At 28.8% G+C, this 17,982-nt stretch overlaps 3 protein-coding genes and 1 pseudogene across 4 annotated transcripts; 2 read left to right on the forward strand and 2 right to left on the reverse strand.

Annotated features, from left to right (window-relative positions):
* The first annotated feature begins 841 nt into the window (after positions 1 to 841).
* Positions 842 to 3,352, forward strand: LOC124927670 (transcription factor bHLH155-like). Of its 2 annotated transcripts, none has more exons than XM_047468125.1 (10): positions 842 to 988; positions 1,071 to 1,160; positions 1,244 to 1,310; positions 1,389 to 1,430; positions 1,504 to 1,563; positions 1,654 to 2,418; positions 2,514 to 2,615; positions 2,690 to 2,779; positions 2,866 to 2,997; positions 3,091 to 3,352. In XM_047468125.1, exons 1-10 carry the CDS (start codon positions 876 to 878, stop codon positions 3,223 to 3,225), a joined length of 1,596 nt encoding a protein of 531 aa, XP_047324081.1. In that variant the 5' UTR covers positions 842 to 875; the 3' UTR covers positions 3,226 to 3,352. The 2 variants fall into 2 exon arrangements, with proteins under 2 accessions (XP_047324081.1, XP_047324082.1); XM_047468126.1 differs by having other exon boundaries at positions 900 to 988; positions 1,091 to 1,160.
* Positions 3,353 to 8,102: 4,750 nt separating this feature from the next.
* Positions 8,103 to 10,557, forward strand: LOC124927733 (alcohol dehydrogenase-like 3). The gene is made up of 9 exons (XM_047468194.1): positions 8,103 to 8,239; positions 8,333 to 8,382; positions 8,849 to 9,180; positions 9,306 to 9,388; positions 9,626 to 9,701; positions 9,855 to 9,919; positions 9,997 to 10,092; positions 10,187 to 10,348; positions 10,443 to 10,557. The coding sequence occupies exons 1-9, from the start codon at positions 8,171 to 8,173 to the stop codon at positions 10,551 to 10,553; spliced, it is 1,044 nt and encodes a 347-aa protein (XP_047324150.1). The 5' UTR covers positions 8,103 to 8,170; the 3' UTR covers positions 10,554 to 10,557.
* A 1,201-nt stretch (positions 10,558 to 11,758) lies between these two features.
* Positions 11,759 to 13,293, reverse strand: LOC124924879 (probable prolyl 4-hydroxylase 7). The gene is made up of 8 exons (XM_047464864.1): positions 13,232 to 13,293; positions 13,097 to 13,159; positions 12,974 to 13,031; positions 12,765 to 12,866; positions 12,428 to 12,485; positions 12,148 to 12,326; positions 12,014 to 12,080; positions 11,759 to 11,937 (listed from the first exon to the last, which is right to left on the reverse strand). Exons 1-8 carry the CDS (start codon positions 13,291 to 13,293, stop codon positions 11,759 to 11,761), a joined length of 768 nt encoding a protein of 255 aa, XP_047320820.1.
* A 1,206-nt stretch (positions 13,294 to 14,499) lies between these two features.
* On the reverse strand, positions 14,500 to 17,270 carry LOC124924880 (annotated as a pseudogene).
* Between the last annotated feature and the right edge of the window lie 712 nt (positions 17,271 to 17,982).

Consider the following 17,982-nt stretch of genomic DNA (forward strand, 5'->3'; position numbering starts at 1 on the left):
CCTTCTTCTTATCATTGTCATTATTTTTACTATCAACCAAACAATTCTTCCATCACTATGCCTAATGGAAAGTTATTATTTTGTAAGAATCATCATTTTTTTTTTAAATTTATTACCAATTTTGAATGTAAAATGTGAATGGTGCATGATGATGGACACTTGGGATCCCTTAATAAAGGGTATAAAAAAAATATTACATTTTTACCTCTCCTGTTAGAGGGAAGGGCACATGGGCCCTTTTGTAATGGAGGATCCCAATTGAATGATGGAGGGTTTATCTAGAATGGTCACAAGAATTAAGATTTGAAGTGGGGTGGGGGCAAAAGAAGAATTCATTGAGTCAGAATTCAGAAACAATTCCCCCTTTGTGCATAGTAGTGGGGGGCCATTTTTTCTGCCCTATCTCAATTAATATGAGTATCATAGCTTATATCATTTACACATTTTCATTTATTCAATCATTTAAAAATAAAAAAAATTAAAAAAAATCATCAAAGATGGAGTGTCTAATTTTATTCAAATCCAAAGATACTTAATAAATATCTTTTCTTCATTATAGAGATATCAAATTTGGTGATATTTCTAGATTATAATAATTTTATTTACACACATTGCAAAATCCTCAAATATCAAATATAATATTTATATTGCATTAGCATTTAGTTGAAATATCCAATCTGATGAAGATCTTTGTTCCCTTGAAGCTTGGGCGTGAATAATCAGACAAAATCCACCATTATTCTCTTTCTCGTGACCAATGATTATATATATATTATAGATTCTTTATGGAAATGAATGCATTTTCACCTAGCAACTATAAAAGATACTTGTATTCTCTCTGGTAAGAAAAAAAAGAGTTGAATTTGATCTGCAAAATGAATGTGGAAAATGGTGATTCAGCAGCTCTACAGGATTTGCTCAAAACTCTTTGTCAGTACAATGGATGGTCCTATGCTGTTCTTTGGTGCTCTGATAATCAGAATCCCACGTAATTAAACTCACTCATCTCTCTTTTATATTACTTCACTTGTGTTCTTCATCAATGATGATGATTAATTGATTCATAACAGAATGCTAACAATGAGAACAGTCTATAATGAAGATCAAATGTATAGTCTGATTGATAATATGCTCCTGCAAGTTCATATTCTTGGAACTGGGTAATAAATAATAAATAATAATCCTCCTTCCTTTTGAGTTTTATCAGATTTCTAAAACACTAAAGTTGTGTTTCCACATGTAGAATGGTTGGCCAAGCTGTTTCATCAATGGAGCATAGATGGATTTTCTCAAACCAGAATGTTCCTCAGGTATAGATTGAAGAAGATTCTTATTATTGATCATTTAGGATTCTATTCACACGGTTTGCTTACTTGATCCATTTCCAGGATGATAATGATATTCATTGCCAATTTTCATATGGAATAAAGGTATGCATAATTTTGATCCATTTTCTCCAAAATATTGTGTGTGTGATTCTTCTATGTTCTTCATATATTGCAGACCATTGCTCTAATCCCTTTGGATATGAAAGGAATTGTGCAATTTGGGTCTACCCAGATGGTGATTTTCTTGTTGTTTCATTCATGTATGCTTTGTTGGATTCTTCTTACAAGGTAACTAACTAATCATGAATTTTTATGCTGCCTGTAGATTTGTGAAACAACAGAGTTTGTTAACCAAGCGAAACAACTTCTATGGTTGATTGATGGATTTGATCCCTTAGAAAATATAGTTTCCCCATCTTCAAGCCATGATTTTGACGAGGTGTTTGCTTCACTAATGGCGTGTACAGATTTTCAATTTGAGGATCCCTGTGGCTCAGACGATCTTCCTGAACTATTTGATCTCGTACCAAATGATCTTCAATTGACATATTCATCTCATCAGGAAAACACATTGCCATTAGATGAAAATCACCCATTTGGTTTTATTTCTTCATCTAATGATCCTTTCCCAGAAACAGGCATTAACAATCTTATAAATGCTCCTATAAACAATCAAGAGTTTTCTGAACAAAGATCCATCATGGACTCATTTTGTTCGCTTCCAAATGGGGGATTTTCAAACGATATTTTCGATGGACTGGAACTCAGTTTTCCTGAACAGAACAAAGGTCTTCTGTCTGACACAGTGATGCCAATGAACGTGGAGAATTGCTTGGATTTCTTATCAAATGAAAGAATAGATTCTATGTTAAGTAATGAAGAGAAGGAGTTCTTTTCTTTTGGAATCTCTAGTTGCAACACAACAATGGACGTGGGTAGTTCAGGTTCTTACCCCAAGAAGTCCAAAGAAGAATGTTCTAGAAATGTTAATAAAATTGGCAAACCAGGCCCTCGGCCAAAGCCCAAGGACCGTATCCAAATCCGCGAAAGGATTGCAGAGTTAAGGAAACTTGTTCCAAACGGAGGAAAGGTAACATTTTTGTTTGTCTGTTTACAATCTAAATGATCTAAAGTAAGGTGAAGAGTAGTAAATACTTATGGTTCTAGGATTGTGACCCTAAACAGATCAGCATTGATTCATTGTTGTCTCAAACTGTCAAACACATGCTGTTCTTAGAAGGTGTGACCAAGTATGCAGAAACTTTGAGATTAGTCCAAGAACAAAGGGTACATTTCGAGTTTATTAGTGTCAAACTCATAATCATGACTTGTACTATAATGTTTCTTTCTTGTTTTCTCAGGACATCGGAGTGTTCTCCTGCGAAGGGCAGTCCACGACGGAGCGAGTTTATGTAAAAGTCATTAATCCCCCTGGACAGATACTGATAGAAGTAAAAACAAGAAGATCCAAACTCTAGTTCTTCTTTCTCTGTTATGCAATTATTGACTAAATAAACTATGACCCTTTATTATTTAGATGCATTTGGATGAAACTGATTTTTTTGCTGACATAGTAGAGATGATTCATGGCTTCGGCTTGATAATCTTGAAGGGAAATATGGAAACACGAGGAAATAAACTGTGGGCATGCTTCATTGTCGAGGCTGAGGTATACTATTAACTAATATCACTAGCAAAGAAATGTACGAGAAATTATATATTTGTTTTATCGGATTCATGGCTATCTTAAACATAACTGCAGGCAACCAGACATGTAACGAAGCAGCATTTATACGTGTCCCTTCATCGCTTTCTCGATCAGAAAGCCTCGGGTAATTGTATGAATGTAGCTGGTCAGTACATTTACAATGTCTCGATGAAAGGGATACTTCTATGAACAATTGTCTTATAATTGGAAAGTGTAAAGGTTTAAGATTTGTTAGCTTATTATGTAGAATTAACATCACATACATAGAAAATACAATGTCTAGTTGATTCTCTTTAAGTGGCATAAGAAAAATGTAGATTTTTACAGTTAAATGTATGCTGAGTTTTATTTTGGTCAATCTGAAGTTCGTAAAAACCTTATTCCATGAAACAAGCCAAACAAACAAATCAAGAATCTTGTAACCTTTCAGATATACTTTAAGATGAATTCCTTAATATTTAGAAAGATCACTCGTTTTGGGTTATTCTTTAATATATAAACATGACATCAAATGAATCTAAGAAAAATATATTACAGACTTAAACTTAGCTTAACATTCTTTGGTAAAATTTATTATTGAATAAGCAAACTGACTAATCTTTTATTGATCACAAAATTTTCATACTTCATAATCAGAGCTTAGGTCAAACTTTCAAAGTCACTCTCGACTCCAGAATCCAGGCTATTCACACTTGCGACTCCAGGAATGGAAGAACGAGCAGCTGCAAAAGGATAATTCGGAGTTTGCAAATAAAAGTTCTTTTTCTATTGGATATCCATTTTAAATTTCATTCAAATTAAATTCCTAACTTTCTAAAGTTAAAAATAAATAAAATACATACATATATATATATATTTTTTTATTTTGTAACGACTACAAAACGGTCGATATTTAAAACATATATTCAACTCGATAGTTTTCGCCTCATAACTTACAATACTCTCGAATCCCGAGTGGGACAAGAAACTAAAATGATAGGTTAAACTATAGTCTAACTTAATGTCAATTTCATTAAATCTCGTGACTTACTTTCAGCTCGAACTTTATAAAATGAAACGAGAGTACGACTTTCTCGGAAATAAAATGAGGTGGGGACCAAAATAAGATTTAATGATATCGATTAGACTAATTTTGAACTTTTTAGAATCGTCACCCAATTTTCATTCTAAAAATTGGGAAAATGAAATATTTGAAAAAGAGATTTCAATCAAAGTTCGGTGTTTTAGTTATACATGAGAAAGACATCAGTGATTTATCTCTTGTGTCCATTAAATGATGATATATATTATAAACTCTTGGTTATTTTATACCAAATAAATATTTTTTTACACATCGTTTATTTATTTCACCTAGTACATGCGTCTAAAGATAAATCCAAACATATTTAAGTGACAAAAGATTTGTACAATCTGTTTTTTTGGCATGCGTCTAAGTTTTTGTCGTGTTACAGAAAATAAATAAATAAATAACATCTAGATAAGTACAACTGAATTTGAAATCTCAATAATACTTTAAAAATAAAGTAAAACTTAAAATCATAAGATAAAATATAATTCAATCAAGACTTAAGATTTTTTTTTTTATATATATATTTAGGTTGAAAAAAAATATATTTGTTATTTTTATTTTTATAATAATGTATAAAGCTTCAAATTGCAATTTGAAAATAGAAAATCTATAGGCCCAGGACCTTTATTAATTGGATTGTTAGATTTATTCTTAGGTCTTGTTTGGTTGACCAGGTCAAGGTTGACTAAGTATTTTTATGATTCATGCAATATAATAAATTAATATTAATATCAAATATATATATTTTTAATTTATTTATTTGATTTGATTTATTTTTAATTTGTCTAATTGTCTATATTTTTTATTACTTTATCTAATTCGAAATTTAATTATTTTAAATTTCGATTAATATGATATTATTTATAAATTAATTATTTATTACAAAAATTTTAGAAAACAATTCAAAATATTCATTTTAAATTCCATTCAAATTAAATAATTGATGAATGAGATATACCAAGTCAAGTGAGCATGACTGAATTTTCTTAACTTTCCATTCTAAAGTAAAAAAAAAAAAAGTATATACATCTATTACTTAGCCTTTTAACTTATTCTTTAATAAAATTGATAGAGATTGTGGAGGTGACTTTTTAAATATATGTCCTTTTATATTTATACATTTATATATTTATATATAAATAAAGTCAATTTCATATTCTCTAAGGAATTTTAGTAAAGAATAAACAATATCATTAAATTTTTGCACCACAACAAACTAATAGTTTTTATAAAAAAAATAAATCAAATGGTTGGTTTACTGGTTAATTCGTCCTTCAAGTTTATAGCGGTTAATTAAAAATATATTCAATTCAAAATGATATATATAAGTCTCCAACTTTGAATCTTCGATATTTTTTTTTATATAAATTGTTTACTATACGAACTCGATAACTTATTTAGTATCGTTTTTCTTACTTTTTATTTTTTTTTTCGTGTCATTCTTTATCGTTGTCGGGAATGGACCCATAATTTAGAGTTGTGGTGAGCTTGAAAAATATTTAGAGTAACTTAAAAAAATAACGATTTTTAAAAAAAAAATCCGAGTGGATAAAAGTAAATTTTACTATTTTTTAATAATTAGATAAATAAACAATGAATTATATTGAAACTTTTTAAGAAATTAGGGGTGATGTCACATTTCTAACGCAAAAAAAATATATATATATATATATACATTCGAGGTGAGTTAAATCTTTTCCTGAATTTGTTGTGCTTAATTTTTTTTTAATATATATAGACCTTTTAAAATAAAAGAATGATGTTTATAAATGTGAGTTGAATAATTTATTTTAATTGATTATTCATATTAAATATATATTTATACATAAAATTATAAATATTAATAAATTCAATCAAATAATCTTATAAACCGATAATAATGACATTTTTTGGTATTATTTCTCATAAGTTTTTTTTGTTATTATTAATAGAGAGTGATGTTTTTTTTAATGGGAGTTGTCTAATTCATTTTAATTCTAATTAATTAATTATATATTAATACATAAAATTATAAATATGAATCAACAATTTTATTAAAATTATATATATTTTAGAGTTGAATATTTTTTAATATTAATATATATGTTTTGGAGTTTGAATATTTTTTTTTTTTGGTTTAAAATTGATCAAGTTTGATCTTCACATCAAGTTTGGTTTGAACAATTTAAACAGTATCAAAAAATATTTAGATTTTTTATTGAATTTGGAGAATTAAAATGTGAGTCTTTAACTACAATACAATGAAATATTGTATGGAGTTTTAACAAATTTTGAGTTACGATGAACGTTCAGACATTAATAGTGATGAATTGTATTTAGAGTTGTTAGTCGTAAGATGTTATTTAACAAATGAAAAAAGAGAAATTGATATGCTACAATGTCTAGTAAAACGAAATGTTTTATTGTCAAATATTTACATTACCTATAAGATTTTGTTAACCATACCAATAACAATTGCATCGACAAAAATAAGTTTATCGAAGTTGAAGTTAATCAAGAATTATCTTCGATCAACAATGTCACAAAATTGGCTAGCAATATTGTTGATTGAGAAAAAATAGTCCGTCAATTAAATTATACTGATTTGATAATATTTTTGTCTCTAAAACAGTTAAACGAGCTATGTTTATTTAGTTATTTTAAATATGGTTAAGTTTTTTTTTTTTTTCTGTTATATATATATATATATATATATATATATATATATATATATATATATATATATATATATATATATATATATATATATATATATATATATATATATATAAATTGCAACAAAATAAGCAATTCTTTTTTTACTCTGCATATAGACCTGATCAAACTACCTCTAGAGAAGCAAATGCATATGTATCGGACGAAGGAAAACAATATTTGTGTTCAATCTTGATTGCCTATATTTATTTATTTATTTATTTTTTAAATAGAGTTTTAAAAATCACAAGTGTCATTTAATTTATCTAATGAAGTGGTTACTTAAACTTTGTGCAACTTATATCCTTATATCCAGGGCCAGTTCATTTGTTAAAAATATCAAAATATTTAGATATATTTATTACAATTTTAAACATAAATGGTAATAGATTGATGGTTAAGTATATATTTAAAATTTCAATTTGGTTATGGGTTCAAATCTCATAAAAAATGAATTTTTTTTATCGATTTTTATCGAACTTTTTCTCCCGAGGCTAGGCCGCCCAAACTTCGGGGCCGACTCTGCTTATATCACACTTTTTTTCTAATAATTTATGACAATTATTTTATGAAATAATTTTGTTGAATTATTTTTTAAAATTTGTTAATGTCACTAAAATGATATTAATAAAATTGTAATTTATTAGAGATGTTTTTTTTTCTCTAAAAATATATAAAAATGTATTGTTTTGATTCCTACTTGAAAATAATTTAAGTTGGCACGAGAGTTGCTGGGTTTGAGGGTTAACACTAACTTATTTTTAATTAAAAAAATAAAATAACTTTTTAAAAAGAAAAAAAGAAAAATCAATAGTAATTAATAGAAAAGATTGTTATAATAATCTCCTTTTTACAGTTTCATCTAAAATAATTAATGGGGTCAAAGAAGAGTTGAATTTGGAAATGAATATTTATATTAATTAAATGGTTGGTGTAAAGTATATAAAAAAAGTAAAAAAATAGTCATAAGTCATATTTAAGGAGGTCAATAAACTTTTGAACTAAGTCCTCTTCCTCCTTCCCTTTATATATATATATATATATATATACTGTACATTACTTATTAAGAATTAAGAGATAAAAAAAATTATAATAGATTCAGATCATATCAGAATGCAAGGAAGTCTAGGAAACGAAATTGTTGCCGCCGCCGTCGGCGGTGATACAGCCGGAAAAATCATCACCTGCAAAGGTAAATATGGTCAATTTTTTTTATCAGAATTTATCTTAATTATATGATCGATTTATAAATTTATCATGAAAAAAAGATGAATTTGTCATTTCATATTATTTATATATGAAGCTGCGGTGGCATGGGGGCCTGGGGAGCCTTTGTCCATTGAAGAAATCCGGGTCGACCCGCCTCAGAAAATGGAGGTCCGAATTAGAATACTCTTCACATCCATTTGTCATACTGATCTTAGTGCCTGGATGGGCGAGGTAATTATTATAAACCCTATTTTTTATTTTTTTTTATTTAAAGGATGAAATCATTTTATTAATTCCTTTTTTTTTAATAATTTTTTAATTCAGAATGAAGCTCAACGTGCTTATCCTCGTATCTTCGGTCATGAAGCATCTGGGTAATTAAAATATCTTTGATTATGTATTTTTCTTTTTGATCCTTTTGTTTTTAGAAAGTTAATTAAAATATTTATATTAAATCTTATCCGATTTAATTTGATATTATTACTTGAAATTACTTGATCTCGATCTCATGTACACACTCAAGATTAAGAGTTAGATTGTGATTAATTTTTATTTGTGGGCTTATAAATAAAAGAAAATTTTAAATAAATTGCTAATTAAATTGAAAACTTAGAATTGTTATTTTTGGGCTTGAGCCCATTACTTCACATGTGATTCTGCCTTATCTCATTCATGGAGATGGATCAAGAGAGAATAAAAAAAATCACTATAGAAAACATAATTACATATATGAATATATGAATATGAATATATGAATAATTAAGATATGCTTTATAACATTATTTATTTAACAGAGAATGTGATCTAAGGCTATGAAAATATTTTGTTACATGATCTCAGAATAGTTGAGAGTGTTGGAGAAGGGGTAACCGATTTACAAGAAGGGGATCATGTAGTTCCCATATTTAACGGCGAATGTGGAGATTGCGTTTATTGTAATCGTACAGACACAAACTTATGCGAGAAATACAGAGTAAACCCTTTCAAGAGTGTAATGCAAGCAGATGGGAAGTCTCGGTTTTCGACAAAAGTAGATGGGAAACCCATATTCCATTTCCTTAACACTTCGACTTTTAGCGAGTATAGTGTAATTGATTCGGCATGTGTTGTCAAAATTCCCTCCAATGCCCCCCTCAAGGAAATGGCTTTGATCAGTTGTGGCGTTTCCACAGGTTAATATATATTATTAATTTCTATTATAATTTATTTAATTCATAATTTATTTAATTCATAATTTATTTCCATTAATTGAAAGAAAAAAAAAACTGACATTTTTAAGACCGGGCGATTCATATAGGAGTTGGGGCCGTGTGGAACACAGCTGACATCTTTGAAGGTGATAAGGTTGCTATTTTTGGATTGGGCGCTATCGGTTTAGCTGTAAGTTTGTTTATTCTTAAAATTATTCACATTTACAAATATAAATATTATAATATATTGTTAATTTTGTATTTGAACACTTTTGTTTTTTATATATAATCTCAACTAAAAATCATCTTATTTGCAAATTAAACAGGTAAAACATTAATTGCAAGTGTAATATTATTGTATTTTAAATGATTGTGGATGTAAAATGGGTAAATGATGGTATATTTGTTGTAAAATAATATTTATTAGGTTGTTCAAGGAGCTCAAATCAGAGGAGCATCTAAGATTATAGGAGTTGATATAAATAACGAAAAATCCATCAAAGGTAATATGCAGTTGTTGTAATGTTTTTTCTCGACTTAATTTGAATATTTACTATAAATTTTAAATTGATATGAATGAAGAATGCAGCATACACAATTGATTTAATTAATGATGATGTGAATGACTTAATTTTTGTTAAATTAATATTGTAAAGGTAAAATATTTGGGATTACTGATTTTATCAACCCAAATGAGTTGGAAGGAGTATCCGTGGATGAGGTGAGTTAATATTTCATAATTAAATTTAAATGATGAGGTTAATTTGATATATTGATAATTAATTGTTTTGGTGGCAGAAAATAAGAGAAATGACGGGAGGTGGGGTTGATTTCAGCTTTGAGTGTGCCGGTAACTTGAATGCCATGCGACAAGCTTTCCTTTCCAGTCACGATGTAAGTAAATTTATCGAGTTTATTTGAAAACACTTTTTTGAAATATCGATGAATTAATGTTTTGAAAACACAAATGAATGTATATTATTTACAGGGTTGGGGATTAACTGTGATTTTGGGAATTCATCCTTCGCCAAAAATGCTGCCTCTCCATCCGATGGAATTGTTTGATGGTAGACGGATCGTGGGATCTGTCTTTGGGGATTTTAAAGGGAAATCTCAACTCCCTCTTCTAGCTGACCATTGCATGCAAGGGGTATGTATGCATTTATTTATTTATATATTTACAAAGATATTTTATTGATCGATATTGTAGTGATCTTGTGTGTTTATTAATTTGGGGATTTTAGGAGGTGAAATTGGAAGAATTCATAACTCACGAGCTTCCTTTCAGTCAGATTAATGAAGCTTTTCAGTTGTTGAAGGATGGCAAGTCCTTGAGGTGTATTCTTCATCTTTAAATAAATGCATGGCTTCTTCTCATAATCTCATTATACTTTCTTTTGGGCAGAAAACTAACTAATTTTACTTGAAAATGTTTGTTTGTTTTTTGGGTTTGGTTTGAGTAATGGATTCTATGTTATGTTTTGTGGTTTGATTTGGTTTGGATAATGGATTCTATGTTTTGTTTTCAATATATATTTGTTAGAAATTTTATTAAAGTTCTTTTTTAATAAAAAAAACTCATAAATTCTGAAACATTAAACATGCTCCCTCAATAATGTTGAAGTTCTTTTATTAAGCAGTTGGAATCCTCTATTATCAAAAGCTCTTGTGCCCCGGTAAAAATGTAATATATATTTTTCATTATTAACCCTCCTTGTGAATTATTAACCCTCCTTGTGAAAGGACATAGGAATCTCAAGCTTTCACTTCTGGTTAATAAATAGAATCGACTCATTTTGTATTGGTCATTTGATCAGATAAATTTTCGGTGAAATTAGTTCAATATGCTATACATAGGTTATTATTTTTTTTAAGGATAATTATTATTTCATATCTTAACAAAACCAAAACAATGTTTTTATGGAATTTATCTATCTCTGTCTCTAGTATGATAATATATATATAATCCTAATATACTCATTTATTATTCGTTTCATCAACAAAATAGTAAAATCAATTTTAGTTTCTTTACATATATAAAAAAACTAAAAAAAAGTTGAGGGTCTAAAATTCACCTGAAATACAACGAGATTAACCATTTAAAAAATAACAATGAAATATAAAATAAAAAAAATGTTCATCAACAACAAACACAAAAAACAAAACAAAAATTAACGGGCTCAAAATTCTCAAGAATATAATATACTTAAATAAATATTTTAATTGATCTTAATCTTTATTATAATAACTAATCCAATACAATTACTTAATAATACATTATCAAAATATTATAAATAATTCTAACATAATTATAATAATTGGTTAAGAGACAATAAAGAGCACATATCTCATGAAGTACAAATTAGAAAAAAATGTGACATTCTATAACTCCTTCTCAAATATTTTAACTTAGATTTGGATTGATGTAATTCAAAATTAAGAAGAAACCATCTCAGCTAGCCCCATTAACAATTAATTTCTACACTTGGGTGCTGTGCAATATATATGTTGATGAATTGTTTTCAACAAAATGGAGATTCTTTTCTATAGTAATATTTACCTATATAATGGCTTCTTCTGGCGGGGGCTTGTTCTTATATGGTCCAACACCAATCCATTTGGTGGCAGCCCATTTCTCACCCTCAATCACTGGACAGCTACAATGAAGGCTAAGTAAATCTCTTGTCAAGTTTATGTTAAGGCTAAAGAATAACAACGCGTCTCCCTTCCGAGGTTTCACTGTTTATTTTCCATCGCAAACAACATTTATCAAATTAAGTTATATAATTTGAATGAGGATGTGAAATAGATATACCTGCATAGCCACGACTAGCACATTCAGAATAGCTGTTATCATCCTTAGATTGGACAATATCCTTCTTCTATGGATAAAATAAAACATAAACATCATAAGTTTGTTGAAAAAAAGGTTTAGTTTGAATTGTGTACCTCTGAGAAGGGGAAAACAGTTTCGCCGCCCTTATCTACGTTAGACAAGTACATCAATACTGTGGCGATTCGACTATTGTTGATGCCTCCGAGATTGGCTTCTTCAACAAAATTATCGTAATGGGATTCATATTTCTCACCAATTTCGTAGTGCACCACTTGAATGGGCTCCCCATTTTCTAATTCAAACACAAAGTAAATCATCATATAATATTTGAATAATTAGTTAGCTAGAAACTAACATCCAAAAAATAGATATCATGTGTTATATTATTTGTACCTTCTGGAAGAAATGTCCAAGAAGAAATCCTTGTCTCTATGTCTGCAACTATTTTGTCCTTTAATATATATACATATATATAGTCACTCAAGAGCATTAATATTGAAGAATAATTATCATATAGAACTGATTCACTCCTTAAAACCAATAACCTTGCATATTTATACTTCTTAATATTATAATTTCAGTTCATTCTTTCGAATTGCTAATGAACCCGCAAATTGGGTAACATAGTTGTCTATTTCACTTTAAGACGTTCTTAATCTAATGGGTTTGTTCTTAATTTGTATATGATTTGAAAACCATAAATTAAGGAGCATTAATTAATGTTTAGTACCTGGGCCGGTTGAAGAAACATTCCAGAGCTTGTTCTTGTTTTACTCAACACATTTCCATATTCAAAGTCAGTCACCACTGACTTCTCCAGCTTACCCTTTGCCTTCAAAAATTAAAATTAAAAACTTTTCTGATTGATCTGATCTATTTATAATTAATCAAAAGATAAATAAAAGACAATTAGTCATATAAAGATTTAAAGATACTTACAAGATGAATGAAATGATCACATTCCTCTTCACTAAGGAATCCTTTGTATATAAATGCCCTGCAGAAAGAATATATATAAAAAAAAAAATCAAGAAATTTGAGAGATAGAATGAAGAAATTAACCTGGGATGCCAAGAAATTTGAGTGACTCGGGTCGGGTCAACTGGTGAGGCCGATGATTCATTTCTGAGAATTGAATAAATCGTAAATATAATTCTCATAATGCATTTTTTTTATCATTTATAAAATGTAACTTACAGATTGAGTGCTGCAGAAAAAGATAGAATTATAAGGAGCAGATCAGACAGATGAGAATCCATATGTGGTAAGAATGAATCTCCAAACAGGCCTTCAAATCTCATGAGTAAATTATTTGAATAACATTTTTATTTATATGAGATTACCATAATATTTAATATATATACATTTTGTTTTAAATAATAATAAAGGTGTAGTTTCTAAATATATATATGGTCAATAAAAATCTATATTTTCTAAATTTAATTTAAAAAATATAGGTTTTTCTTAATAATAGTATAGTTTAAATAATATATATTTTTTTAGAAAATATAATACATTCAGCATTAATTATTATAATAGTTAGTCTTTTTCATAATTATATATAAATATATATTGTCTATTTATCCTCAAATTCACCATATCTGTATTATTAATAAGAAATATATATTTTTTTAATGTTAAGGATCGAGCAAATCTCCAATAAATTCTTTAGAAAAGTATGATTTAATGATATATAGATAGATATAAAAAAAGGTTTCTTACTTTTAAAAAAACAGTCAAACAAATTTAATTTAATTTCTTATAAATTTAAAATAAAATAAAATAATTCTTAAAAAATAATCTAGTTTTTATTGAATAATATTATTACTAATAGGATAATTATACCTTGAGGATCTTCAATAATTTTGTTATTATAATTTATATATTACATTTTTATTCTCTTGAAAACATACCATTTATTTATTAATAAAAAATATAAATTTTAAAATCATGAGAATTAAGTAAATTTGAAAGTTTTGATGTACCTTTAAAATGATATAATATATCATATATTATATATTTAATAAAAAAAATTATAAAATAGAAATTAAATCTCCAATAAAAAAATCAATGATTTGTTTTCAAATAATATAACAAAAATATCATTTCAAAAATGGGAATAGTATTTATTTCAATTCAAATATCATTAATTAGTAAATGGTCAAATGCAAATAAACTATTTTTTTTTGTTAGATAAGATTTATAGTTTTGAATAATATAAATATTATGACTATTAACTTGTAAAATTATCTCATTAAAAAAAGAATATTATGACCTCCCACCAATAACCAATTAGGAAACCTGTCAATTAGGAAACTTTCCTTGAAACCAAATATAAGACTATTAAGTATAAAAAATAATGTCTATTCATAAACAAATACAAAACAATTTAGTATAAAGAAAATGTGACTAATTGTTTGCTTCTTGTAAGAACTAGCTAGTCTATTATTATTATTATTATTAAACTTCAATAATTAGTAATTAATTAATTGATTTAATCAGCTTAAGGATTAGCAACATCTTCAATTGCAAGTGGAAGAATTTCTTCCCCATCAATTCCTTCTTCACCCATAGTTTCCCTTAAGCTTAGAATCATTTTTTCCCATTCTTTTGCTGGTCCCTGCAATAACATTATTATTCAAAATAAATCTTTTTGCGACGGTTTCTTAAGATCCCACTAACCTTCCACGAAAGATCTTGAGACATGCAATTTTGAATCATTTCTTTAATCAAAGAAGCATTCGAATGAGCAGAAATGGCTCTCTTAACCGTCTTCACCACTGCATCCACATCTATCGGATCAACTGCATCGCACTGCCAAGAAACTTATTTTAGACACATTCACATTCAAAATGAACATTTTTATAAAGAAACAAAATGTAAAATGATAGACTTAATACATCAACATTGAAAGCTCTGCCCATTTGGAATCCAGTGAAACCGTCGATTACAGTGTTAACCAGTCCTCCAGTTGAGGCTACAATGGGCACCTGATGAAACAATCAAATTAACTAAGCATTGTGTTATATATTATAAATTAATATGATTAATTGAAATTATTATACCGTTCCATATTGCATGGAATGCAATTGAATGAGACCACATGGTTCAAATCTACTAGGTAACAACATGAAATCAGAAGCAGCTGTGATCTTATGAGCCAGAGAAACATTAAATTTGTCAATTCCTATTGCTTTGCCGGGATACTTCATTTCCAACTCTTCTAATTGTTTTTCAAACCGTTTCTTGCCAGTACCCTGATAACTTCTCTTGCCAAATTAGCATAAAACAATGAATTGAACAGATAAAGAAATGATTTTTAACCAACTTACAAGAACAACAATCTGAACATTCTCTTCAATCAATTCAGGAATTGCTGCTGACAGAATATCAGACCCTTTCTGCTCCTCTAATCTTCCAATGAAACCAATCATGGGGATGTTTCTATCGACAGGAAGTCCAAGCTCTGCTTGAAGAAGTTCCTTGTTAAGCATTTTTCCTTCCATAACCTAAATGTAACAAAAATCAATGATTCTGATACAGATTTTATATAAGTTTTGATGGGGATATTGATCATAATTCATACTGTAGTGATGTCGTATTTGAGATGAATGTATTTATCAGTTGATGGATTCCATTCTTGCACATCCATGCCATTTATAATACCAGATACTCCAGCTACTCTTAGAAAACTGTCCAATTCACCGCCCCTTTCTTCACCTGAAACAAGCTCTTCAGCATAATATGGACTCACGGTTACAACCCTATCAGCCTCCAATATTGCAGCTTTCATCCAGTTGATTTTCCTACCCTTTACAGGCTTATTATACCTACAATAGAAATTTGTAGTTTGTTTTACTGATTTTACAAAATGACAATTGAAAAATCTGTTTTTAAACAAGTACCCGTCTAGAAAATCGAATGATCCTCTAAATTGTTCTGGTAGATTGAGATTTTTGAAATCAGCAAACGCAAACCTTCCTTGGTATGCAATGTTGTGGATGCAGAATGCCACCTGCCAAAATATATACCAAAATTAATGTTGAATAATGATTTAACAAATAAAATGTTACTTACTTTGGCTGTTGTGTAGATTCCTTTAGATTGATACATAGTCTTGAGATAACATGGAAGAAGAGCTGTGTGCCAATCATTAGCAATGAAGACAACATCCTCCCCTGCAAATTATGTTTCGGGGATCGAATGAGTGGTTAGATTCATCAAACAATATGATCGAGAGATCGATTTCGTTCAGAGCAAACCATAAGGTCCTGAGAAGGATTTGTTGTTGTTCAGATTGAGTATCCTTGGTGCCTCTAGAGCAGCCTAAGTATTATGAAAACAGAGCACCATAAAACATGTTTCATGTTTATTATTAATAAACAAACCTTGTGAATGAATGTCTGCATAGATATTTACCTGACACAACAGGCTAAACCTGAGTTGATTGTCCTCATAATCAATGCCAGCTTTAGGCCCATAAAGCATTGAACCAGTCTTACCCCAAACCTATATACAATGTTTTTCAAGATTATCAACCAATTATTACGAATTCAATCAAATCTTTCTCGCAAATTATAACCTTCTCTAGGAACAAAGGGTGGTCGATGAAAACACGATCCACCCCACGCTTGTAGCAATGAAAGAATCGAACAGTCTCCACTCTATCCCCAACTTGTATCTGTATATAACAACAGCATAATTACAGAACACAAACACCTGCGCTGCAACAACAAAAAAAACATACATCGAGAAGAACACTTGTGTCCCATGCATCTTTGTACTGATCATATCGTGGCGATACTGTCATAACACGATGCCCCATGGCCTGCATTCATGATTTTAATGAAAATAAAGAACAAATGATTGAGATCAAGGATTAAGAAGAAGAATTATTCATGCATACAGCCATAGTTGGAGGAAGTGCACCAAGAACATCACCCAGCCCTCCAGTTTTGCTCCAAGGTCCAACCTCGGCTCCAACGAACACTAAGTTCATCCCTTGTCCACACACAATCCTTCCATTTACATTTACATTGGTTGGTTCTTTTCTCGACACATGCCTGCATGATGTCGATATCAAATTCTTTCTCAATCCATTGTAGCTGCTAGTCATGATGATCTGTTTCCTGATAAGCCCATTAATCTGTTTCAATCCTTTTGATTCAGATGACACTTGATCACTTCTGATATTCGATACCAGTTGTGGCCGAGCAGTCAGTACTGCTGATGCCATGATCATGCTGCAGCAGGTTCTTATGATCTAGCTAGCCATAGTGAGATTCAAATCAAAAGAATTTTATCAATAATAATAATAATATCAATTAGATCATGTTATAAGATTGTAAGTACAAACCAGAAAATTGATGGTATTGAATTGCAAGGAAGGAAGAAGAACAGAAATCTCAATATCAGTTGAGAAATGGTAATAATATATAAGTTAATGTTTAGTATTAAGTATAAATTATTTAAGTCAAGATGAGTTTGAGAAATTTTAGGAAGGATTGCTTAACTAGTCTCAAGGAATTATAAAATATATAGGAGGACAAGCTTCTTTGATGTCAGATTAGTTTTAAATAGTTTATCTTATCCCATAACAGAAAAAAATAACTATTATTTGGATGAAATTACCAATATATAAATTAAGTCAATTACACAAAAATTTAATCATGTTTTTTTATATAGTTTTGGATATATTTTATACCCATTTATCTGAATTTTGTTTCTATTTATCACACTGTTTTATATACATTTTCTCTTGTATTTTTAGATGAGACAATTAGTGAAAAAAATCATAATTATTTTTATTTGGGTAAGTTGAGACTTGATTTGAGATGTCTTTAACCCACCTAAAAGGCTATTATAGTTAATATTATTGTAATTTGAATGAATCTCATGGATTTACTTAGTTCAATTCTTTCATAACATCTAAATAATAACATCTAAAT

Source organism: Impatiens glandulifera, chromosome 2 (assembly GCF_907164915.1).
Source record: "Impatiens glandulifera chromosome 2, dImpGla2.1, whole genome shotgun sequence".
Taxonomy (NCBI): Eukaryota; Viridiplantae; Streptophyta; class Magnoliopsida; order Ericales; family Balsaminaceae; genus Impatiens; species Impatiens glandulifera.